Genomic DNA, 21,805 nt, shown 5'->3' on the forward strand with positions numbered 1-21,805 from the left:
TGGCCCCAGCAGTGCCTTCGTGCCCAGTGTCCGGGTGTTACCCTGCCCAGGTGCCAGGTGAAGCACTTCACTCCCCGCTTCACAGAATCAAGACTTAACTTTGAAGGATGCAAGATTAATGCCCGGCTTTGATAAGAAACAGTTTTTGCACAGAGAGTCTAAACTTTCTGCACATGGTAAAAGAGCTTCTGTAGTACTAGCAGCCAGAAATGGTGAGGAATGTCTTGCTTTTCTGCATTTCTACAAGGTGAAGGGTAGCTTTCTCTGCCTAGACTTCCTTTGTTAGCCTTTATACTTGAGCCGGTGCAAATTGCTGGATTTTCTAAATTATAAAGGAATAAGCCACCTATATTGATGAATTTGAATAAAACAAATTACTTCAGATAACACAAGAGCTTGCTTCATGTGAGCCTTTAATCCCTATAGACCATCACTGAGGGAAAGGAGTGCTGCCTTGACCATGGGAGATAAACGTATGTCTTCAGCCAAAAAACTGTTACACTGACTTTCAGCTCCTATGTCACCTACACTGTATATACACTTGTTTTTATATAAAATTGTAATTTTGGGGATGGTGAAAGTAACTGGGATCTGGAGAACATAAGGTCTTCTGAAACAGCTTTCACATGCTCTTTTGCTACCTTTAATGACATTCACAAGACAGTATTAGTCCTTCTATTACAGCTCTGTGAATGACAGTGATGCAGTAAGATCAGGCCTCGGTGCTGCCAAAGGCTGTCTCAGCTGGTCATGATGCTTATTTTGGAAATTATTTTTATTATGGAAACTATTTTAATTACCCTTTCCACTCTAGGCTCTTCAGACATACCAGACTGATCCTGCCATGAGAAAGATGCTAACTCAGCTGTATTTCTATATCATGCCTGTATTTAATGTGGATGGATATCATTTTAGCTGGACATATGTAAGTAGTATCAGTAGTATTCCTTAAAAATTGTTCAGAAAGAAAAGGCTGAATGTTATTATATAATTCAAAAGTAACTTTCCATATGTTATGGTTCATCACGTTGTGTCATGCAAAATAGAAGTAAATGAATACAGTTAAACTATTGTACCAAATACGTTAACTGGAGTAGTTACTATTGTACTATTTACATTTACTTTTGTTACTATTACAAAACTATTACAATTATGATTAGGATCGATTTTGGAGAAAAACAAGATCAAAGAACTCAAGGTTTCGGTGCCATGGTGTTGACGCCAATCGCAACTGGAAAGTGAAGTGGTGCGGTAAGTCTGGAAACACCTTGGTCCATCAGGTCAGATTACCCCGTCCTTAATTATCCAACACATTAAGTAGGTTAGCATGAAGTGTTCCCTTTTCCATAGGTAAAATTGAAGCTTCTTTCCCCATAATGTTACAAGGTTTTGAATTATCCTCCTAACTTCTAAGAAAGAAACCAAATGCCCTGAATTTAGGACTACCACCTCTCATCACATGTTAAAGCTTTTCTGGGCAGTGTGGCAAAAGTGAAGACTAAGCAAGTAGAAATGGCACATGAGCTATTTTGTATTTCTGGAATCATGCATGTCGTTTGAAGGACATTTCAGAATTTATCTGAGTATGACCTTTTGAAACATTTTAAACTTTTTTTTAAAATTCATTACTTCTCTAAAATGACAATAGCTTGGAAGCTTCAGATTTGTTTTTCAACATGGTAGAAAAATGTTAGTCAATATTTTATTATTAGAGATTTTTTCTATTTTTTATTATTTATTATTAGAGATTTAATACAGAAAAAAAAATGCTTGTAAGTGTGTGGAGATGAGCTCTTAAACTCCCAGACCTTCCGTAAATCCTTATTATGGAAGTTGACCTCAATTTGGGGTTTAGACTGCAGCAGGAGTGAAATACTAACGGAAGATAGAGGTGGATCTATTAAATAAAAAATGGTATTTTATTAACTCTTACAGCAAGATAGTACAACTCTTACACAGGAGAAGTATCTGGTATTACAGCAAGTAGTAGCGCTTCCATGTATAATTATTCCTTATATTCCTGGTTCTTTCTGCCTTATATTCTCAGTTCTTCTGCAGACATGCAAGACATCTTGAACAAGTTCCTTCCAGTTCCTCCTTTGCAGCTATTTCCTCCTTCCGTGTCTCTCTGCCTTGTCTGTTTACCTTATAAACTTACACAGGCAGAAATGGTGTTCACAAAGGGCTAGCACAACAGCCCATCCCTCTCCCATTCAAAGTCTGATTTTCTCTTTGAGTAGTTTTCTGAGAATGTTAAGGATAAGAGGAAGTGTGAATAGTCTGCCTGAAGTGATTACAAATGAGATGGGAGAAAAGAGAAACACACACCAAAAAAAAAAGCAATACAATAAGTACCCATAAAATATGCTTTCAGATTTTAGCAACTCACAGTAAACAAATACGGAAGCAGTCAGAGAAAGCCTACAATAGACAAGGATTTCTCCACTACATAAGATCCAACTCCCAGGGCTGCCATCACGGCCTTTGAGGAAATTTTATGCTGGAAAAATAATGTAAAGCTGGACCAAAGTCCTTCATCACTGTTACCATCTTTTACTTGAGGTTATAAATGAGAACTCAGTCTAGTTTTAGCATATAGGTTTGTAATGCAGAAGATGTCGACTTGCTACCCAGCCACTGTATTAAAACACAAATACTTCTGACTTAGTCCTGGAAGCTGTTTGTGTATTTATGAGCAAAAAAGTATTTTCTAGGCAGAGTGAAACTACAGCAATGCCCACATGTACACACACACATCCTGTTTTGTGATCCACTATTCGTTGCTGAACTAAATAGGAAAGACAGGGCCTCAACCCAAGTATAAAAAATTGAAATTTATTCAAGGTTGCTCATCATCTCTCCAAGCACATGCTCTGCCTCTCAAAGTGGACCCCAGACTCCATTTCATTTTCTGTTAAAACAGAGTTTGACAGAAATTTAATACTTTGGCAGAGAATAAAGAGCTCTTTCATGGGCGTCTGGTGCTCAGAAGCTCCTCGCCCTGGGCCCGATGTTCTCATTAATGTGACACTAAATGAGGCAGAGGAGAATCTGGATCATATCACACTTTGAGGCTTGTATAATCGTGATGCATGTAAAATTTTCAACTGCGCATGCCTGTAAAAACCCTTCAATTCGGTTCAGCCACAGTTAGCAGGACGAGTCCTGAGCGTCACGGCGGGGCTCGCAGGCAGGTGAGCCGCGGCAGAGCAGCCCCAGCACGGCAGCGCCGGGCACGCGGCTGCGGCCTGCTTGGCAGAGACAACGCTGCGCCCCTTCTTTTGGCCTAGGTTTTATGGTGCGGCTTCTGTATTCTCTAGGGACTTGGCAAAGGGATAGATCACTGATTATGGTAGCCTTCACTCTGCAGCTTTCTGTGCTCAAAACAGTGTACAGTAAGTGCAGACAAGCTGGGGTGAGTACTGACTGCAAGATCTGCAGGATAGAGATGCCCCTTATGTGCAGTGTATGTGCAGTTAGAAGAGCAGTGGTTTAAAGTTCAATAAGTAAATAGCAATTTTAAGCCAATAATGAGACTCTTAGAACTAAATCATTCTATGGGGCAAATCCAGATAAGAGGCAGTTGCCAAGGAAGCAGGGGAGGAAGTAAAATTTCTGGCGTATCCCCATCATGCACCGAGGACAGTATCATGCACTGGCCAGAGCGAAGCTCGCAAGGAGCTTTGAGGCTGGAGCTCCTGCTCGTCTGTACTCCCACAGTCTTGCCAAGCAACTTGGTTTTATCGGTCTCTGCACACAATTTCTTTGTACATTTGATCTCATGGGGGATACTGGAAGATACTTGTGCCCCTGCAATGTGCTCCCAAGGACAAAAATAAGGCAGCATGTTGACTTCTTCTGTAATTTAATTTTCTTCTCATGACTGTAACTTTGACATTTCACAGGAGTTTATATTTACTGTATCTTTTATTTTTCTTCCTTTTTGTGCTGCTTTAAAGACCTCCCAGTATGAAAACTGAGAATCTTTTTACATTCTCTGTAGGAGAATGGAAATCGCCATGGAAATTCTCACTCTTCTTTCCCAGCCAGCTTCACTTAAGGAACAGCATTAACTGCAGCTGGGATTGCCATAGGCTTACCAGTTTAGAACATCTTTTCCTCACCAAAAATCACTAAACTGAGTTGTTTTTTACCACTTTACATTTAGCTTGGGTCATTTTACATTTAGCTTGCAGCTTGTTCATCAACAGTGGTGTTGATGTTTGAGATTCATGATGATACAACATTGTAACAGGAGATGAAGTATCCACCCAAAAAGCAAGAACTCATGGAGGTTCTGTTAAATGGCTTTCCTTTAGCTTTATTATCTGCCAAGAAATTGAAGCAGGGTACTCTCGGGATTTGCATGACTTGATAGCCATCTGTTCTGCAGGGAGCAGGCCATCTGCCCCCAGTATAATCATTCCATATCCACTGCTATCTAAGCACTGGTACCTTTTGAAATCCCCACTGGTGGCCATTGAATGATAGCCTCTTGTTTTCATATTATAAATGAAGCTGCAGTATGACATTTTTCTACTGTTTTTTTTTCCTGGCATCAGGCTGATTGCCTAACCTTGTTATAGTTCATATTATTAGGTACTACCACAATACCTCATTTCTCATTATTTGGAGATGGGACTACTTACTCTACAGAGGAAAGCTAATAAAAGACTGCTTCCCTAGGTCCCTGACGGCACCAGAGAATATCACAAACAAACTATTATTACTCTGTAGGTCAGTGTAAAGCAGGTGGCATTTTGAAATCAATGGATAAAAGATCACAATTGATTTGCATAAATATTGTTCCTTTAAGCCCAGTCCCTAAGCCGTAAATGAGATGGTGGCTTCGATCCAGGGTTGCTAAATGACAAAGGAGCCACTGCCCCATCTCCTTGTCTGGGTTTCAGCTTTCACTTCCTCATGAGATATTGCATGTAGGTCTCACTGCTGCAGCTTCCTGCCACCTGAGCAGGTGGACGTGTTGAAAGAAATCCTCACCATTAAACTCCTGACCCAGCGAAAGATTAAGCCATGTGCAACCCTAGATGATTTCTATTTTAACTACCTGAGCAATCATCCCATGTGGCTTGTCATTTTTTTCCCATAAGGTTTGCAAGAGTAAAAATAGGCAGTAGTTATGGACTATTTTCATGTTTTAAAGCAGTCTCTAAGGTAATGCATGATGAGGTTATCTGCCTGCCCTTGTAACCATCATTGCAGTAGCTACAACATTAACATGCACTTAAGAGCTAGACTTGTCTTGGCAGTGACTGGTGAAAGAAGTATAGCTCTCTGATTTCAAACAGACCACTGAGACCCCTCAGCAGTTTTAATAAAACCGCCATGCAGGAATTCCATCAAAAAACACATCCCTCATATGGAAAGCTGGAGAAGAAAATACAAAGAAGTCAGGCTCTTCTTTCTTTATTTATTGGGTCAAAAATACATTCCCCGAGGAGCGCTGGCCACCTGGCAACTCGGTGTGTCTATCAGATGAGTGAGCAGATTGCTGTACTGGGGTCCCACTGGTTCTTACTCTTCAATCAGAAAAAAAAAAACAATTTGATGATTGCTTTTTGTGCTTCTGCACCCAAACGGGCAAAGCTAGAACGTGACCCTTACAAACTCCCTGCGATAACTTACATCAGCTTTCTCTTTCAATCTGTAGATGAAGGTGCTTCACTTCACCCGTGTGATGACACCTACTGTGGTCCCTTCCCTGAGTCCGAGCCTGAAGTTAAGGCTGTTGCTCATTTTCTCCGCAGACATCGCAAACAAATCAAAGCCTATCTGTCCTTCCATGCCTATGCTCAGATGCTGCTCTACCCCTACTCTTACAAGTATGCAACGATTCCAAACTTCAGCTGTGTGGTAAGTGTATTAGCACTTGTGAGAACGTGCATCTCTGCTCTTTGGCTTTGATACACTTTGTTGTGAGAGAAGACTTGTTTCTCTGATGCTTTGCATATAGTTAATAGAGAGCAGTATTTATTCTGGACCCACCCACAATTTCATTTCTGATTACGTAACTGTCACTCCAAGTGATTCAGCAGTAATTTGATTAAATTAGCCTTTTGTCCATCTGTTCTTGTAAATTATTTCATAGGATAAATCCTTAGGTTTCAATTATAGTATTTTATGTAGTTAACATAAATAATAATGGGAATTATGTAGTTAAGTCATTGGGCATTTAGCCAAAATTCTCCCCCTTTATGCTCAGAACTTCAACCTAAGTACTGGATGCACAAAGATGTTCTTCAGTTTTAAGAACAAAACTGAAGTAGATTTGTTTATTTATCAATTAGAAGAGAGTAGTAGATTTTCTAAAAGGTGAAATCTCTGTTGCTTTATGTGTCATCCTGCTCAGCCATAGGTGTTTTTTTTTTTCTTTACTCCTTTCAGGCAAGCAATTTACATCGGGTGTTTTGAAGATTCTGTCTATTAGAAGACTAAATTGTTAATAGTCCGTTTTTTGAGTAGTTACAGAGGATATGCACACTTCTTGTGTTCCATGCTCATCCAAAAGCAGAAGAACTATTCCCACTGCTCACAGATTGAGCTCTGTTTTCAGTCAACATCAGAAAAACCTCCCTTTAGCCTATTCTCTTAGGGAAATTTTCTCGAGCTTCACTTTCTCCCTGCTGCTGCTTACAGAAACCCAATGCATCAAGCTGTAGCAAGGTACTTTTTTTGGCCCTCAGTTCTTGCCCAAAATTTCCATGTCCTATTTTGGCCTTGAATATTGGAGTGACTCTTAACTTCCTAGTGTCATCTAGTTTACTCCAAATGGAATTTAACTGCATCTTAGGTTTATCCCAGGCAGAATAGATGATGTTTTAGTCCCTGGAGCTTCGTTGCAATTTCGCTCAGCTGTCATCCTAGGAGGACAAACAGCCAGCACTGCACAGACTGTGCTCTCATTTTTTGCTTATTTCTGTTAAGACACTTAATTTCATCATTCTAAAAATGTCCTGCCTGATGTCATTCTTGGGAAATAGAGCAAACCAGAAGTCAACAAAGCAACCAGAGCAGGTAAAAATGGGAGACTTGTGGAGGCTGGCAATGCAGTCCTGCACTGTACATCACACGTGCCATTCAGCACATCCTCATGGCAAGTAATGCCATGAAGCCACTACTTATCCTCCCTACCTTAAGAGATAAGGCAAAAGGATAAAAGCTCCCCACATGAGCTACTGACTGCTACTCATGAAAGAAAAATTAATAAAAAAAATGGGATTGGGAATTTGAAAGCACAGGATCTCATTTCTTTGAAAATCAGCAGGTGCAAGCATATTTTGAAAAAAAATGGCAATACGGCAGAAGAAAAAATCATGATGTTTGGAGGAATCATCAGTTCCTCTGCAGGAAGATGATTGTTGGATATCTCTATGAAAATACTTAGAATAATATAACACAACACAGCGTCAGGAAATTCATTCTAAGGAAAAAGAATCTCAATTTGAGGATTTTCACATATACCAGTAAATTTTCAGCACATGCTGTTCTTGTAGCTTGAGAGTTATTTCCATTTTGAGATGGAGGGGAACACACTCTACCTTTCCATCCAAAGCTTTTAGACAAAAGGAACTCATTTTTTTGATTAGTGGTAGGTGTTCCCTGCTTTTGTAAGACCTTGAATCCCTCAGTCAGCATCAGGGAGAGTGGAGCAGAGACCTAAAGCAACAAAGAAAGGCAATGGCCTTGGGCAGATGAAAGACAAACTCCCATTCTAAGTGTTCTGCTGGTATTTTTTATCTTATACACCTTTTTATTGCCGTGGGGCAAAAAGAACAGGGAGGCCAGAGTAAGAAAATGAAATAATTTCCTATTGTTAGAAAAGTTCAGTTTGGGGATTAGAGGGAGAATGAGTGGAATATGTTGCTTATTTATTTGTGCATTTTTGTATGCTAATCAATCACCTGGTGGTTCCTGAATGCATAATCTTCAATATTTTATGTGTCTCTCATGGTCACTTAAACTGAGGTTCCAGTTCTCATGGAGAATTATAGTGAGTTGAAAAGAAACAGTCTCTGTTTCTTGCTGATAATGGCACAAGCTTTGCTGGTGCACATGGATTGTGCTGAGTGGACAACTGTAGGACTCCACATGCACAGCAGATGATTAATGTTTCCTGTTAATAAGGGGTCACAATTAATCCTAAGCAAAAGGACGGATGTGTGTGTCCGGGTCACAACGTGCTAGTGAGCTGTCAGTTACCATTTCAATTAAAGTGTTCAATTATTCAGAGTTGCTTTGAAACTGGAGAGCCGTGTGCTGAACACAACATGCATATTCTGTTCTAATTTAGGCACAGGTCTCTTATTAGCAATGTCCTGAAATCTGTTCTTTTAAGATACTTCAGTGAAATTATACTTTTAGATTGAAATAAGCAGCAGAAATATTCACCCACCCAGAGGATTTTTAAATTTCACTTACTGTTCATTCCTCTTCTTCCTGTACAGCCGTTTGCCTGAGTGCTTACAGTGACCTCATATGGCACAACCAATTTTGTATATCTCTTCATAAAAATCTGATAATATCATATCAAGCTTTCTCCTTGAGGGTGTTCGAAGACCGGTTGCCTGGCTTTATTCAGATCAGATCTGCGCTGTGTGTGATGCAGGTCAGAACCGGCCCCCATTTTGGGTACACAACTTCAACAGCTGAAGCGAGCAGTATCCCTCAGGACGGAGACCCGCACGGTCGCCGTGCCCGGAGGTGCCTTCCTGCCTGCCAGGCACGTCCGCCGGTGCCTCCTCGCTGACCTCCGCGTGGCTCGTGCCCTTGCACAGAGCGCAGTACCAATGTGCTGTGTCCAAGTAGGCACTGCCAAAATATTTTTTCAAGATGTTCTCATCAGGTTTTGGAGAGGTTTTTTTGTCTCGTTGCTGCGTGATGTGTAACACACATGTGGAATTTTTCCTTCCTCATTATGTTCTCCTTTCCCCGATACATCTCCTGGGCCACTGCTGCCCAGTGGCTCTCAGCTCCCTCAGCTGAGGCCTGCTTGTGTTCAGCAGCTCCCCCAGTGCTCTAGCTGTGGTCAGGCCTTCCCAGCTGCACACGATGCCTCCGGGTTCCTACGTGCCCAGCTGCTGCCAAATTGCTCTTCACCAAACCTGGCACTTGGGGCTTCACTGCCAGTGATGGACAACAGCCCTGGGCCGTGGCTGGAGCTCCTCACTCCTCAGGGCTCTGTGAGGTGGTTTTCCCATCACCATGGCTCACACTGCCAACCCTGTAGGCTCTGACACATCTCACCCCATCATGGGTCTTGTGTGTCATGACTCGCACAAATTAAGACATCTGCATGTGTAAGAGGGGGAACAGACCCAAGTGACAGCATTTCCCTGTCCTTAGACCTCCCCCTGCCTCCTCATACTTGGTGCTGGGGTGAGTGAGAAGTTACTTTTCTACCTAAACTTACTCCTACATCCAAACCCTGCAGAAGTTCCCAGCAGCAATAACCATATCTACCAGTTTCTATCATCATACAGTCTTCTGTGGAGATGATAAGAGGAGGAGAGACGAGCTGAAAATGTCAAGCTGGAGTCTCTTGAAATATCTTTTGGGCACTGAGAAAAAAAAAAGGCCAATGAGACAAACAAACAAAAAATCTAATGGTGTCTAATGAATTCTTGTAGTGGGGTTCTTCCATTGGGAAGTGATTTCTCCGTGTAAAGAAAACTGACCAAAGTCATACTGTATGGCCAGTAAATGAAAAAGACTCCTTTTTCCCCCCTGGAATGACATTTTTCTTTAGCTGCTTTACTAGACCTGAAATGGGTCCGCAATGAAAACTCCTGCAGTAGCCAAGACAAAGGTTAGCCAGAATCCTGATTCTTGACAGGAGCAGCAGCGTGAGAGCTTAGTGAAAGAGGCTAAACAGAAAGGCCAGTACAGCGTGATCCTGCCCTAAGGCCCTCAGACAGTATCTGCTGAACAGTACGAGGACCAAGTCACAAAAACTTGCAGGACCTGAATCTTACAGCTCTGCAGTTGACAAAAACAAAATAAACATTACAGCTTCAGAGGGAAGATCAAAGTCCATTTCTTTCAATTTCCGATTGTGTTCATTTACTTGGTCTCTATAAGGAGATTTCTCTGCATAATTCAATATATTCTCTGCTTTCCCTGTACGTTCTCCCTGAATCTTTTCTTTGGGATCATAACCTTCATTTTTCTTCTATGTGCATCTTTTCTCTTTGTTTGCAAGAGGTAACTATATGTGGCTCTCCAAATGAGTGGTGGGCCCAGCTCTCCACACGCGGTTTCATGGAGTGTCACAAACCTCCTGAACAGCCTGCATGGCTCTGGATCCTGATGCAGGGAATGCCATGCCAGAGCTGCAGCTCTGCAGCAGAGCAAAGGGCTCTCCAAGGCTGCATGGTCTGGTCCCAGGGAAAGTGAGAGCAGCAACACACACTGACCTGCCCGTCAGACGCTCAGGAGGGGCATCAGCTCCTTCCTTCTTCCCACTGTGCCACTGATCACTGTGAGATGTCCCCACTAGATAATTTCTGTTTCGCAACAAGCCCAGTGTAGATGGAATGGACTGGGACATATATCCACAGGCAGTCGAGGAAAACACTGGGCTTTTAAACTGCATAAAAAGATAATTTCATCTCACTGTCTCATTGTGACCTATATTTGGTGTTGCAACAGATGCAATATATACCAGCAATTTTAGCTATTTAATGGATGACCATCCACAGTGCAGTACATTTCTTACACCATGAAAATACTGAGTCAAATTTATAGTTCTAGGGATTTGCTGTCAGTAAAAATAAATAATGTATTTATCCCTTACAGTCATTTTAAATTAGCTTCCACAGACTTGAGGAACACAGCGGTGCATCAGAAGTAAATGATCTGTAGCTCAGGTTCAAATTCTATTACAGCATTTAATGCAAAATCTAATTTATGGATTTGTTTTTCTCCCCCTCACAGGAATCTGCAGCCTATAATGCTGTTAATGCTCTCCAGTCAGCTTATGGGATACGATACAGATACGGTCCTGCATCCAGCACGCTGTGTGAGTTTCTCTCTGACTCAAGTGTGTGACTTTGACCTACCTACAGTTAAGAAGGGGGTTGCCTTTATTATGACAAAGGAAGCAAATACAGTTTAAAGTGAACTTTGTCCAGCTGTGGCTCATGAGGAAGGCAGAAAAGGAAGTTTTGTAACTGCTTCAGTCAGTTGATTGCAGGAAGACTCAGTCAACTGATGCAATAAAAGAGATTAAAATGCAATGCATCTGAAGGGGGAAATCTAGCAAATAATATATCCAGAACATACAAAAAGAGATAGAACAGAAGACCTTAAAAAGCATATTTTTCACAGCTGCTGTAAATGCATTACTTTATTATAAAATATATGGGAGAAAGTAGTTCAAAGAAGGTTTCATCTTTCACCATTACTTTGTGTCTCCTGTGCATTTGTGATACCTACAGCTATTCATATTGCTCATTCGAAAATTGAAGAGGGTCACTTTAAAACCTAGATTTCAAATGTCTCAGCGCCTAGATGATGATAAATGACAGCAACTGTATCTTTATTCAGACATCTTCCATTTTTGAAGGGTGATTTCAAGTGCATTTTCCCCTATAGCAAAATATCTTTAAAATATGGCTTTTAAATATTTAACAGCATTTGTCAGCTGAGCTTTCCATGTTGACAGGTCAGGAGTAAAGTTCAATAGGTTTCAGCAAGACCCATTTTTTTACTGAGGCTATTTGGGTGGATGTGAGGCTATACGAGACCTCAATTCTCATGATAAGGAGAATGGAATTTGAAGTGAGAGGTTTAATAAATCGCCAGATCTCTCGCACATAACCTCCTGCTTCCCTTTTGCTGCTGCTGAAGCCAGCTGTGTTTTGGATGCAGAGCTCCACGAGCCACACTCCTGTGGGCCTCCATCCCACAGCCCTCATCTTGTGCCTATTACAGCATAGGTAGTTGCTATCTCAAAGGAACAGCAGTGTGAATTAATGCACAGAAGGACTTGTACAGAAGAACACAGGCCACGTGAGAGAAGGATCTTTATCTAAATATAAGTGTCTTGGATAACCGACATATGGGCAATAAGGAAAAGCATAAGAAACGCTCTTCTGGAAGGTTTGTTAATATTAGACACCACCTATGCAAAAGATAGCATGCTATAAGGATTCGGGAGCAAATGAGAAATGAAAAGAATTTCAAAGACACTTTAAAAGGCAAATATAGGTTTTCTTTATCGTTATTCTCCCTCTTGCCTGCAAATGAATTTTCTATGAAGAACTTTGCTCATAAGAAAGTCACACAAAGTCTGTGACCATGCAGAGCCCAGGTCTGGTTGAAGAGCTTGGTGGAAGCAAAGCTTTAGACTAAATTCACTAGGAGAACAAGATCTGAGGGCTTGGTTCTCAGCCGTTTTCCTTTAATGAAGTTTGTCTTTAAACAAAAAAAAAGACAGTTGTTATTTTCTTTGTATGAAAATATGAGTGTAATCTCATATGATGCTGAGAACCTTGTGCAAGTGCTGAGTGCCCTTCCCTGCAGGGCTTTTGGGATCAGGAAGAGCCACAGCTTAGTTCCAAATATTCACTGAGTGCTGTAGATAAAACACCACCATAACTGGTGCTTTCAACAGAAGAAGCGTTTAACCTTGTTTTTTAACACTCTCCAAATTCCTTTCCTCAGATGTGAGCTCTGGTAGCTCTATGGACTGGGCCTACAAAAATGGCATTCCCTATGCATTTGCGTTCGAGCTGCGCGATACTGGACACTTTGGATTTTTACTTCCCGAGACGCTCATCAAACCAACGTGCACAGAGACCATGCTTGCAGTTAAAAATATAACCCTGCATCTGCTGAAGAAATGTCACTGAAGCTGTGTCTAGGATCTGGAATTCAATGTTCACTTCCAATGTTAATGCCTTATGGTGTGTTCAATTGTCATTCAAAGTCAAAGCACTTCCAAGCTCTGTGATTGATGTTGATCATGGTACTGATGATGGTGGTGTGACAGTGTTGATCCTACCTGATGTACCTGGTGGGAAAAAAAAGAAAATCCTTCATTTTTTGCTTTACAGAAATTTGCAAAGTTGATATACGTGTTTAGCTTTCAGTTCAGTGCAAACTACTCTTATTTTTATGATAAAGATTTGAATTTGTGCCAGTGACTTCAACAGGGTAGATCCAGGTCCACACAGAGATGCCTGGAAAAAAAGAACTAGTTCCAGATTGTGCCTGTTCTTACTCCTTTGCCAAATGGGAAGACTTCCCATCCCTGAGCCTGTGGAATAAAGTTTACATTTATAAACATACATACACCCTGTGAGCCAACACAGGCCTACAGCAGTAAGTGGCAGCGTGGCATATAGCTGCACTAGCCACGCTGCAAGTAGCAATGGGGCTTCTGCCTACATACACACATACATATATATACACATACATATGTGTGCGTGCACTTTGGTGATTTTTTTTCCTATAATGCAAGAATTTGACCCAAAATTTCCTTCAGTTATTCAGAGATATCTATTTTCAAATATATATATTCAAGTGGACTCAAATCAAGATACGACATTTGAAAATATAGCTTTCTTAAAGACTTGTACAAATTATAATAGAATATTGCTAAGATATATGAAACTCTGCTGCCCAGAGACACCCTGTCCGACAAAGCCCCTTGCCATGACTGGGAACATGGAGCCAGGAGCCAGCTGGTGCCTCTGGGGTCAGCCATGGCCACGCCACCAGCCCAGGCTCAGGCCTTAACTGCAGTTAACTGGAGTTTTATCGCTACAGGGAGTTTTATAGGTCTATGGCTATGTGGCTGTTTTTTGCATGCTTGAAAGGACTTAAAAATAGATTCTTAATTGAGATGGAAGTGAAATCAAGAACTTTACCTGGAGGCTGTTGTCAAGTTCCCAAGTGTAAACTTTACAGCTGAAACACAGTGAACAAGCATCATGTTTTAAGGAATAATAAGGAAAGTACATAGAATGCAGCAAAAAGCTTGCTGCCTTTTTTTTTTTGATACTTTTAAAATAATATTTTTGACATCATTATAGCCAGAAAAGCATATAAAGCATACTTTATTAATTTTGAGTTTAATCCTATGCCATAACATGCTAAATAAACCGTATTTGTTAATAAAATCTTCAAAGGCTTCTGAAGTATTCCTCACATTTCATTCCATTGTTAAATGCCTTAGTTTAAGGATTTATCAGTTTTACTTACCTGTAAAATATTACTGGCAACCAGGATATACTATTAAAAAAAACTATATGCTTGCAAAGTAAGTACTATAATGTAGCAACTGGGAAATCTTTATAAGATGGGGGGGCACTATACTTAATTGAGAAAGCCACTTTTTTCAGATACAGAAGGTAATCAGTGAGCAAAGAAGTAATTCTTATTCCACACAGGCTTATAATTTTATTAATAATTTTTTTAAACAAGATATCTGAAAGCTTATAGATTGTTTCATACTTGTTTGAATCATGCAAGTTTCTGTGCTGGTTAATTAAAATCTCGAGGACAGAAGGTTTCAAAATTCACGGCTCATCTCCATTTGCTCCTGACCATAATTATTAAATATTTTGAAGGCAGCAATAACCGCCTTTTGCCAAGCATGGATTCTTGACAGCTGGTTTTGACAGTGGTGTAAATTAAATCTTAGCATCAATTGCCAAGAGTTATTTTGGGTTTAGGCGACAAGATTGAACTGTTAGGAAGACATTTCATTGTGAAATGAGGGACAGGAATGAAAGGTGCCTAATCAGCATGAGACAAATATAACACTGGCTTGCTACAGTATAACCTGTCCCAACAATGGGCCAGGAAAAACAGTTTCAGGCAGTATCATCTGATTCCCACTTATAGGCCAACAGTGGGTCTCCTGAAACCCTTTGGTTTTGTCTTTACACCATCACACCTGCACTAGTACAGAAAAGTGATTGAACTCGTGGAGGAGTTCAAGGAAAAAAAAGAAAAAAAAAACTTTTATTTAATAAAAGCTCCTAACATTGTAGATGGAGTTGAGCTGTTTGGACAGTAATAATTGAAAGTATTTTACCATTTATCCAAAAAGCTCTGAGCTGAGCTGTGGAGACCTACGCAGGGCAGCTCTGCATCCCCACAGGGTGAATGGAGAGTGTAACCGGTCTCTGCCTCCCTTAATGCCAGGATCACTGAAGTTGACCAATGAGAGAGTCAGTGGGAAAGGACAAACCGTTTCCAGAGTTAAGATTTTGTAAGAGAATACTTCAGAATTGATAAGCAAGACCAATTCTAAAGAGAATAATTTACTCTCATGATTAAACTGTCTCAGGTACTTGGATACCATCAATAGTCTTTTTAACTTACAAATGTTCATTCCCTGAACAGCTATTTTACCTCCATTTTACCTCCTCTGCATCTCTCCCATTTGTACTTGTCTTCAGCAGTCTTTATTGCCTACAACATAACATGATCGATAGCCATTTTTGAGCAGGCTGATATTATTTTACAATGCCAGGAATAGTTTACAGCTCAACTCAGTAACAAATATATGAACAGCAAAACACTATGATTATTAATCTAGCAGTCAAAACGGCAAATGTAATGGTTATGTGAAACCCAGGAGTGGCATTTTCCATGATTATTGACTGCTCTGTAACCTGGAAAAAAGCCTCAAACAAGGTTTTGTAAACATCTGGGCTTTTCTTTGATAGCTTTATTTTCAAAAGCTTTGAGATTAATTCCTGCGACATGAAGAGGCCTGTGCCTTTGCGGGGAAGAGGCCTGTGCCTTTGCGGGCCACCCTTCCCAACACAAAAAGCACCACCTCGAACCAAGGCCCGGCAGTGTCCAGCGGGCCGCGACCAGGCCGCGCACCGCGACCAGGCCTGCCCTCACAGACAGCCCCACAGGCTGGTCTCCCCGTAACACAAACCGCACGATGCAGCTTGCGCTCCCCGCTTGAGAATACACAGAAAGCAGCTCTTCATTAAAGCCACTCCGGTTGGAGATAACGCAATATATTGACTCCCCAAAAAGATGACAGTTTGCCTCTTCTGATGTATTCATGTTAAGCAATATCTTCTTTTTTTATGTTTACATTAAATTTAATGGCACCTCCCACCCCAAAAAATCGAAGGTATTCAGAGCATGGGTAGAGCAATAAATGTTTTTGCAAGCCTCTTTTTCACCTGGCAGCAAGACTGCTGTATCACTTCCAAAGCTTGTTGTTACATAGCAATCACATTTATTAATAAAAAACGTTAACCTTGCACATAACAATTTAATGCTTTTTGCTTTTGTGACTAAAAGCCAGATGTTGTCATTTCCATTCAGTACTTAAGTGCCAGTAAACATCAGAAAAAATCTCAGGTTGTGTAGAGATGCAACTACAGCCCTGCTGTTAAATACAGAGCAAGGGAAGAGAACTGGAGAAAAATATGTCAAGAACTCTTAAATATGAACCCCAGGACCTAATTAATTCTATTTCTTAAAGCCAGTTTTTGAGGCATGCACCACACAAAATGCCTATTTTGAGTTGTAAATTTAAAAACCTTCCTTCCACTAAAAATACAGACTGTTTGCCATGCTTAATGCATGTTCTGTTTTAATTCTCATTCAGGATAAAATTGTAAGCTCCAAAGAAATGCTGTGAAGGAGGAAATCTGCGCGAGGAACAATTAGCCCTCTAGCTCATTGTGGCAGGCGCCTTCTGAGACACAGCAGCTCCCCGACGCCAGGAACGCTCGAGCGGCTGCTCTGCCTTGGTGCCACGGAGCTGCAGGAGAGCCCCCGGCTGCCTTCCGCAGCCCTGGCTCCGCTGCCCTAAGCCTCACGCGCTGGTTGAGCGGCTTGTCGAAAACCGCAGCCATAGGCTGCGCTTCTGCACGTGGTGTCAGAAGAGCCTCGACCACAAGGCGTTTCACTGATACCCACAAATCACCCCAGTGATAAAGTCACCCCAGGGCAGTGGGCAAGTGGACAGTTAAACCATCTTTGGGCGAGAACATTTAAAATAGGTGAATCTTTAATCCAGAAACCCCTTAATGTTTCTCCTCACCAGAGGAGCAGTGATGAAGCAGAAACACTCAACTCCTCTGCTCACAGATCCCTTGCAAACTTGCATTCTCCTCCTGTATTCAGACAGCAGGGAATGCCTTCATAAATAATAGATTCAAATGTTAATTAAAAGATTCTGCCCCTCTCCCCAGCCATGCAGCAAGTGCCTGTCACAAAGGAAATCTGGCCATTGCAACAAGCTGTACCTATGCGTTTCCTCTGCCAGACCCACTCGAAGGGCTGACCACTTTAAACCTGTTTTAACAGCCAGAACCATTAAATATTTTAATCTATGCCCAGGTCATTAGGACTGTATATTTAATCTCAAATAATATACAAGTTCTGAAATAAATACTGTGCTAGGTCTGTGAGCATGGAATTTAGAGTTTTATGCTGAGTGCTGTGCATCAGTATGTACCCATGCGCACCAGTACATGTGGGGCTTAACAGGTTGACTCTAAGCGAGGGTATTTATTTCTTTACTCAAATAATGAATTGATTCTTTTCCCAGTCCTATAGAGAATATAAAGTTAGGTTTGCAGATAGACATAAGCAAAGGGAGTTTGCTAAGGTTTCACTTTCTAATGGGATTTTGAATCCAGTTAGAATCAGAACCAGTGTTTTTAGGTGGCTTTTTGTTTTCCATATCATAACTGAAAAAGTGGTAGAGCAGCCTGAAGAGCTGCATGGTTTGCTCAACTGAAATGACAGATTCACTTATTGTTCTGGGTTTCATCTCACTCTTTCTCCAGGTTGAGATAATCTGGGTTGATTGGGCTGAGCTAAAGGAGTTCCCATCTACAAGATGAGGAGAGCATCCTCTTTTGGGCTTAGCTATCTAAAAACAGGAAAGGTTTTTAAAAATATATATATGACCTCATGCATTTTAAGCTTTGCATGCAGATTAATTGCTTTACTAAGTTTGAGTTAAGTTATTGCAGTCACAGAGCTAAATATGGTTTGGGATGAGGTACTGGTATTTGCCCGGGAGCCAGCCGGCTTGCTCAGGGTCAGATCCCCGGCTCGGCTGCTCTTGTGGCAGCACAGCCAGAGCTGCTGCTTGGTCTCCTTAGCCCAGGAGCTGGCAAAATGGCCAAGCGTGCTTGAACCTCAGTTAGCAGCAAAAATTTGCCGCATCATGCTGCGTGCCTCCCCGTTCCGTTTCCTCCATTTCAGACAAGAAGTGTGCGCTGTCTGTCAGCAACAGCTCTTACATGTCCGAACTTCGGGTGCTAAATGTAAATTGTGAACCTGCGCGCTTCCCCCCCCCGTACTCCCCGCAGGCCGTTCGCACACAAACACAACGCCTGCGAGCGGCCTGCGACGGGCGCTGCTTCACGCAACGGTGAAACCGCGGCACCGCGCGAGCGGCCTGCGCCGGGCGCTGCTTCACGTAACGGTGAAACCACAGCACCGGGCGAGCGGCCTGTGCCGGGCGCTGCTTCACGTAACGATGAAACCGCGGAACCGCGCGAGCGGCCGGCGGTGCCTCCTGTGTGTGGCCGCCACACGGGGCCAGCGCGCTGGTGCGCTCGGCTTGGGTTGTTCCTCAAAAGCCCCAGGCACTGTCTCCCTTCTGCAAAATAGGAGAGCCCTCCCTCCTTCTCTGCAGCGTATTTGGGAGCATTGCGTGCAAAAAGAGCTGCTTCTGCTACTAGCGTATCTCCAGCTCGTGGAGCGAGGCCTAAGTACGTTGCACACCAGAGCACAAGGGAGGGATTTTTGCTGTTGTGAACAGCTGCTCTGCTGTGGGCAAATCCCGTACGGCTCCCACTGCCAACTGTGGCCCAGAAAATCACTGTCATCTCTTGGGTTGGAAGGATGTTCTGTACCATTTCGCCGAGTGACCAAAGGGGAATGAGGTCTGGCAACACTGAAGAGTGTGGGAGGGCCTACAGGTCTACCTCACCACAAGGCCCAGTGACTTTTCACTTTGATGCAAACTAACTGCTTATATGCATGGAGGAAAAAAAAAATAAAAAAAATAAAAATAAGATTGATATGGGATGAGTTTTATCCAAAAACTGGCTAAGGACAGCACGTATCAGCTTTAATGATGAACACAGCTAGCATGTTTGCAATGTTTTCCATTTTCATTGAGTATCAAGTGGACTAAAAGTAAGGACAAAAAGTCTGCTATGGAATGGGAGGAAAATCCAAATTAAATAATAAGATGCTAGGTCTCCAAAACAACAGAGATTATTGGGACTATTTTTATAAGATATTTTTATTTTTAGCAAGAGATAACAATAATGGACTATCAGCGCTTATAAAGAAAGCAGGGTCAGATGGCTTGGTGGGAGAGCAAACACCTACCTGTGATTAAAAGGTCAGAGGAAAGAATAAAAATTAGAAAATTGGCTTTGGCAAACAAACAAGAACTAATCCTTTTAGATTGAAAAGATTGACTGCGAGAAGTATAAAAAAAAACCCTTTGTCTTGAACAAATGTTAATAAACAGAAACTGCTGAGATTATTTCTAGAGTTACGAGCACAGAAGACTGAAAGAACACTAACAATTTGGAAATCACATCTCGGTTCATGTGATGAAAGCCCACAATAAACGTTTTCTTACCCAAAAATTAACTTGCATTTGGAGTATCCCATGTGGACAGTATGAATTGATCTTGAGGAATCTTGTGATATAATTCAGTTTTAATGTATGTGGATATAATCAGAGACGCTAAGGGATAGAGCACTTTTCTTCCCGCCTCCCTGCCAGGAACAGAGCCTCGCACCCCACACAACTTGGCACTTTCATGTCACCCTGGCACCTCCAGCTGTACATGCAGATAAAGCCTAACACTGCAAATTGGATGGATAGCTGCTGTGTGAAGAAACAGAGCAGAAGATACTGCACAGAAGCAGTAGAATAATCTTTGCTATATTTGCAGCACATTTCTGCAAGGGAACATGAGTAAGTGTAAAAAACACTGTGTATCTGCTGCAAGAGACTGGAAACCACAGAGCGCAGAGAGCTGAATTTGGCTCCTTCTACAGCAAGCCTCCCTCATTAAATTCCCTGCAAATACTGACCCCGCACCTCAATGCGTGGCAGATTTCACAGCTTTTCAAGGATAGCCTCATATTCTTTCTGACAATGATACAGTTGCAGCAGCACCAATATCCAGTTATGAAGTACGAAATTAAAGACTGGCAATAAATTCAAAGTGAAAAGTATCACTGGAAGCCATGAGATGAGACTAACATGGAATATTTCCAAGGAACGCTCTTTTAGGCTTCACAAAATCTTGACAATGTGTATCTATTTAAACCACACTTTATGCCCAAATTCAGTAGAGTGTAGAAGTTAAGGCTGGAACAAAAGGGAAAATTATTGGATATGCATCATCTCGCAATTTAGTGTGGGAAATTATTTTACCACAGGAATAGTCAGTTCATTTCCCTAATATAAATCTTTAAAAAGGGAAACAATAAATAAATAATAATCTTAAAACTCTAAAAATCTCTTTTGTCATACAAAGGAAAATTACTCACCAAGCCTGACACACACCTACAAAAGTCCCTGTGCTTTGCCATAGGTGTTCCCCAACAATTGTAATAGCCACTGCCATGAAGAAGACCCAAACCTTTAAGAAGTCATTCACTATTATTCAGCATCTTCTCAACAACCAAAAATAATCCTACAGCCAAGAGTGTGCCTGAGATTTCTGAGCTAGCCAAGTCAAGCCTCCCTTTCTTCCATGGTTTGGAAGAAAATAGACTGCCCTTGTGCCCCATCCTGGGGACCGCAATGCTCTGGAACAACATTACAGCTGTACCAATGCCACCGTTCACATCCTGGCCCTTTTCTGAATTCCCCCCCTTGGATGAACTCAGCTTTCACATGTCCGGAGTCAAATTTCACCATTCTCCATCTCTAGAAGTGAGATTTCGCTCACCTAACTTTGACTATTTAAAAGTTATTCACCTAAACTAAACTGACTAGACTCCCTCTCAGTCAGCACAGAAGACATACAGTACAGAGGATGCTGGGGCACATCTATCTTAAGACTTGTTCCTCTTGGGAACGCATGAGTTACTCATTAGACGTTTCTCTTCTTGCATAGGAAGAGCCCACATCATAGGCTTAGACTAGTTGCTTAATTTTTGTAACAATTAAAACGAGAAATAAGAAAAATCACAGGATTCAGATTCGGAGGGGATCTGGCCCTTAATTTCCAGACATCAACAACGCTCACCTTCCAGGTCTGACTAAACTCAGGTACCTTCAGTACTTGTTTTCAGGGTTGCCTATGTGCATTATACTGGGCACATAACAACCTTCTTACAAATAAAGGAGTTACTTATTTCAGCTGTAACTAGTTCTTGGAGAATAAAATAAGTATATAATCAGGAAACTATCTACATATATTTCTGCTATGTAACTTCTACAGAAAATCAGGCAGACCCCATTTCTTCAGCCATTGCAAGTGGAGCGCAGTGTCCTTCAGGTGCTGTGGACCATGATTGCTTCTCCCTTTCTCTCCCTCTCACGTTTCTTTTCAGTCCTGTCAGTTATTTTTGCTGCTACATTCACATCTTCCCATCCTTGCAGTTTGCTGGAGAAGGAGCCAAAATCGCAGGAGCTAATGGTTTTTGTACTCTGCATTAATAATCATTAACCAACTGCTAAGTGTTGGCTAGGCCGCGCGTTTCCTTCCTTTTTCCTAGACAGATTTTTGACACCTTAAACAAATGCTACTCTGTAACATACAGAAAATACCAAATACACACAACATACCAAGACATGGATATT

General features: G+C 41.6%; 1 protein-coding gene across 1 annotated transcript in view; it reads left to right on the forward strand.

Annotated features, from left to right (window-relative positions):
- Positions 1-12,889, forward strand: part of CPA6 (carboxypeptidase A6) — a 45,269-nt gene extending 32,380 nt beyond the window's left edge. The window contains exons 7-11 of the mRNA XM_088529741.1: positions 815-925; positions 1,161-1,251; positions 5,672-5,874; positions 10,954-11,038; positions 12,685-12,889. Coding sequence (XP_088385867.1) covers positions 815-925; positions 1,161-1,251; positions 5,672-5,874; positions 10,954-11,038; positions 12,685-12,872 — 678 coding nt within the window. The 3' untranslated portion in view covers positions 12,873-12,889. The remainder of the gene's footprint in view (positions 1-814; positions 926-1,160; positions 1,252-5,671; positions 5,875-10,953; positions 11,039-12,684) is intronic.
- The last annotated feature ends 8,916 nt before the right edge of the window (positions 12,890-21,805 follow it).

This window comes from Tinamus guttatus, unplaced genomic scaffold, assembly GCF_059628265.1.
Source record: "Tinamus guttatus ecotype Peru unplaced genomic scaffold, ASM5962826v1 Tinamus_guttatus_pri_ptg000343l, whole genome shotgun sequence".
NCBI lineage: Eukaryota > Metazoa > Chordata > Aves > Tinamiformes > Tinamidae > Tinamus > Tinamus guttatus.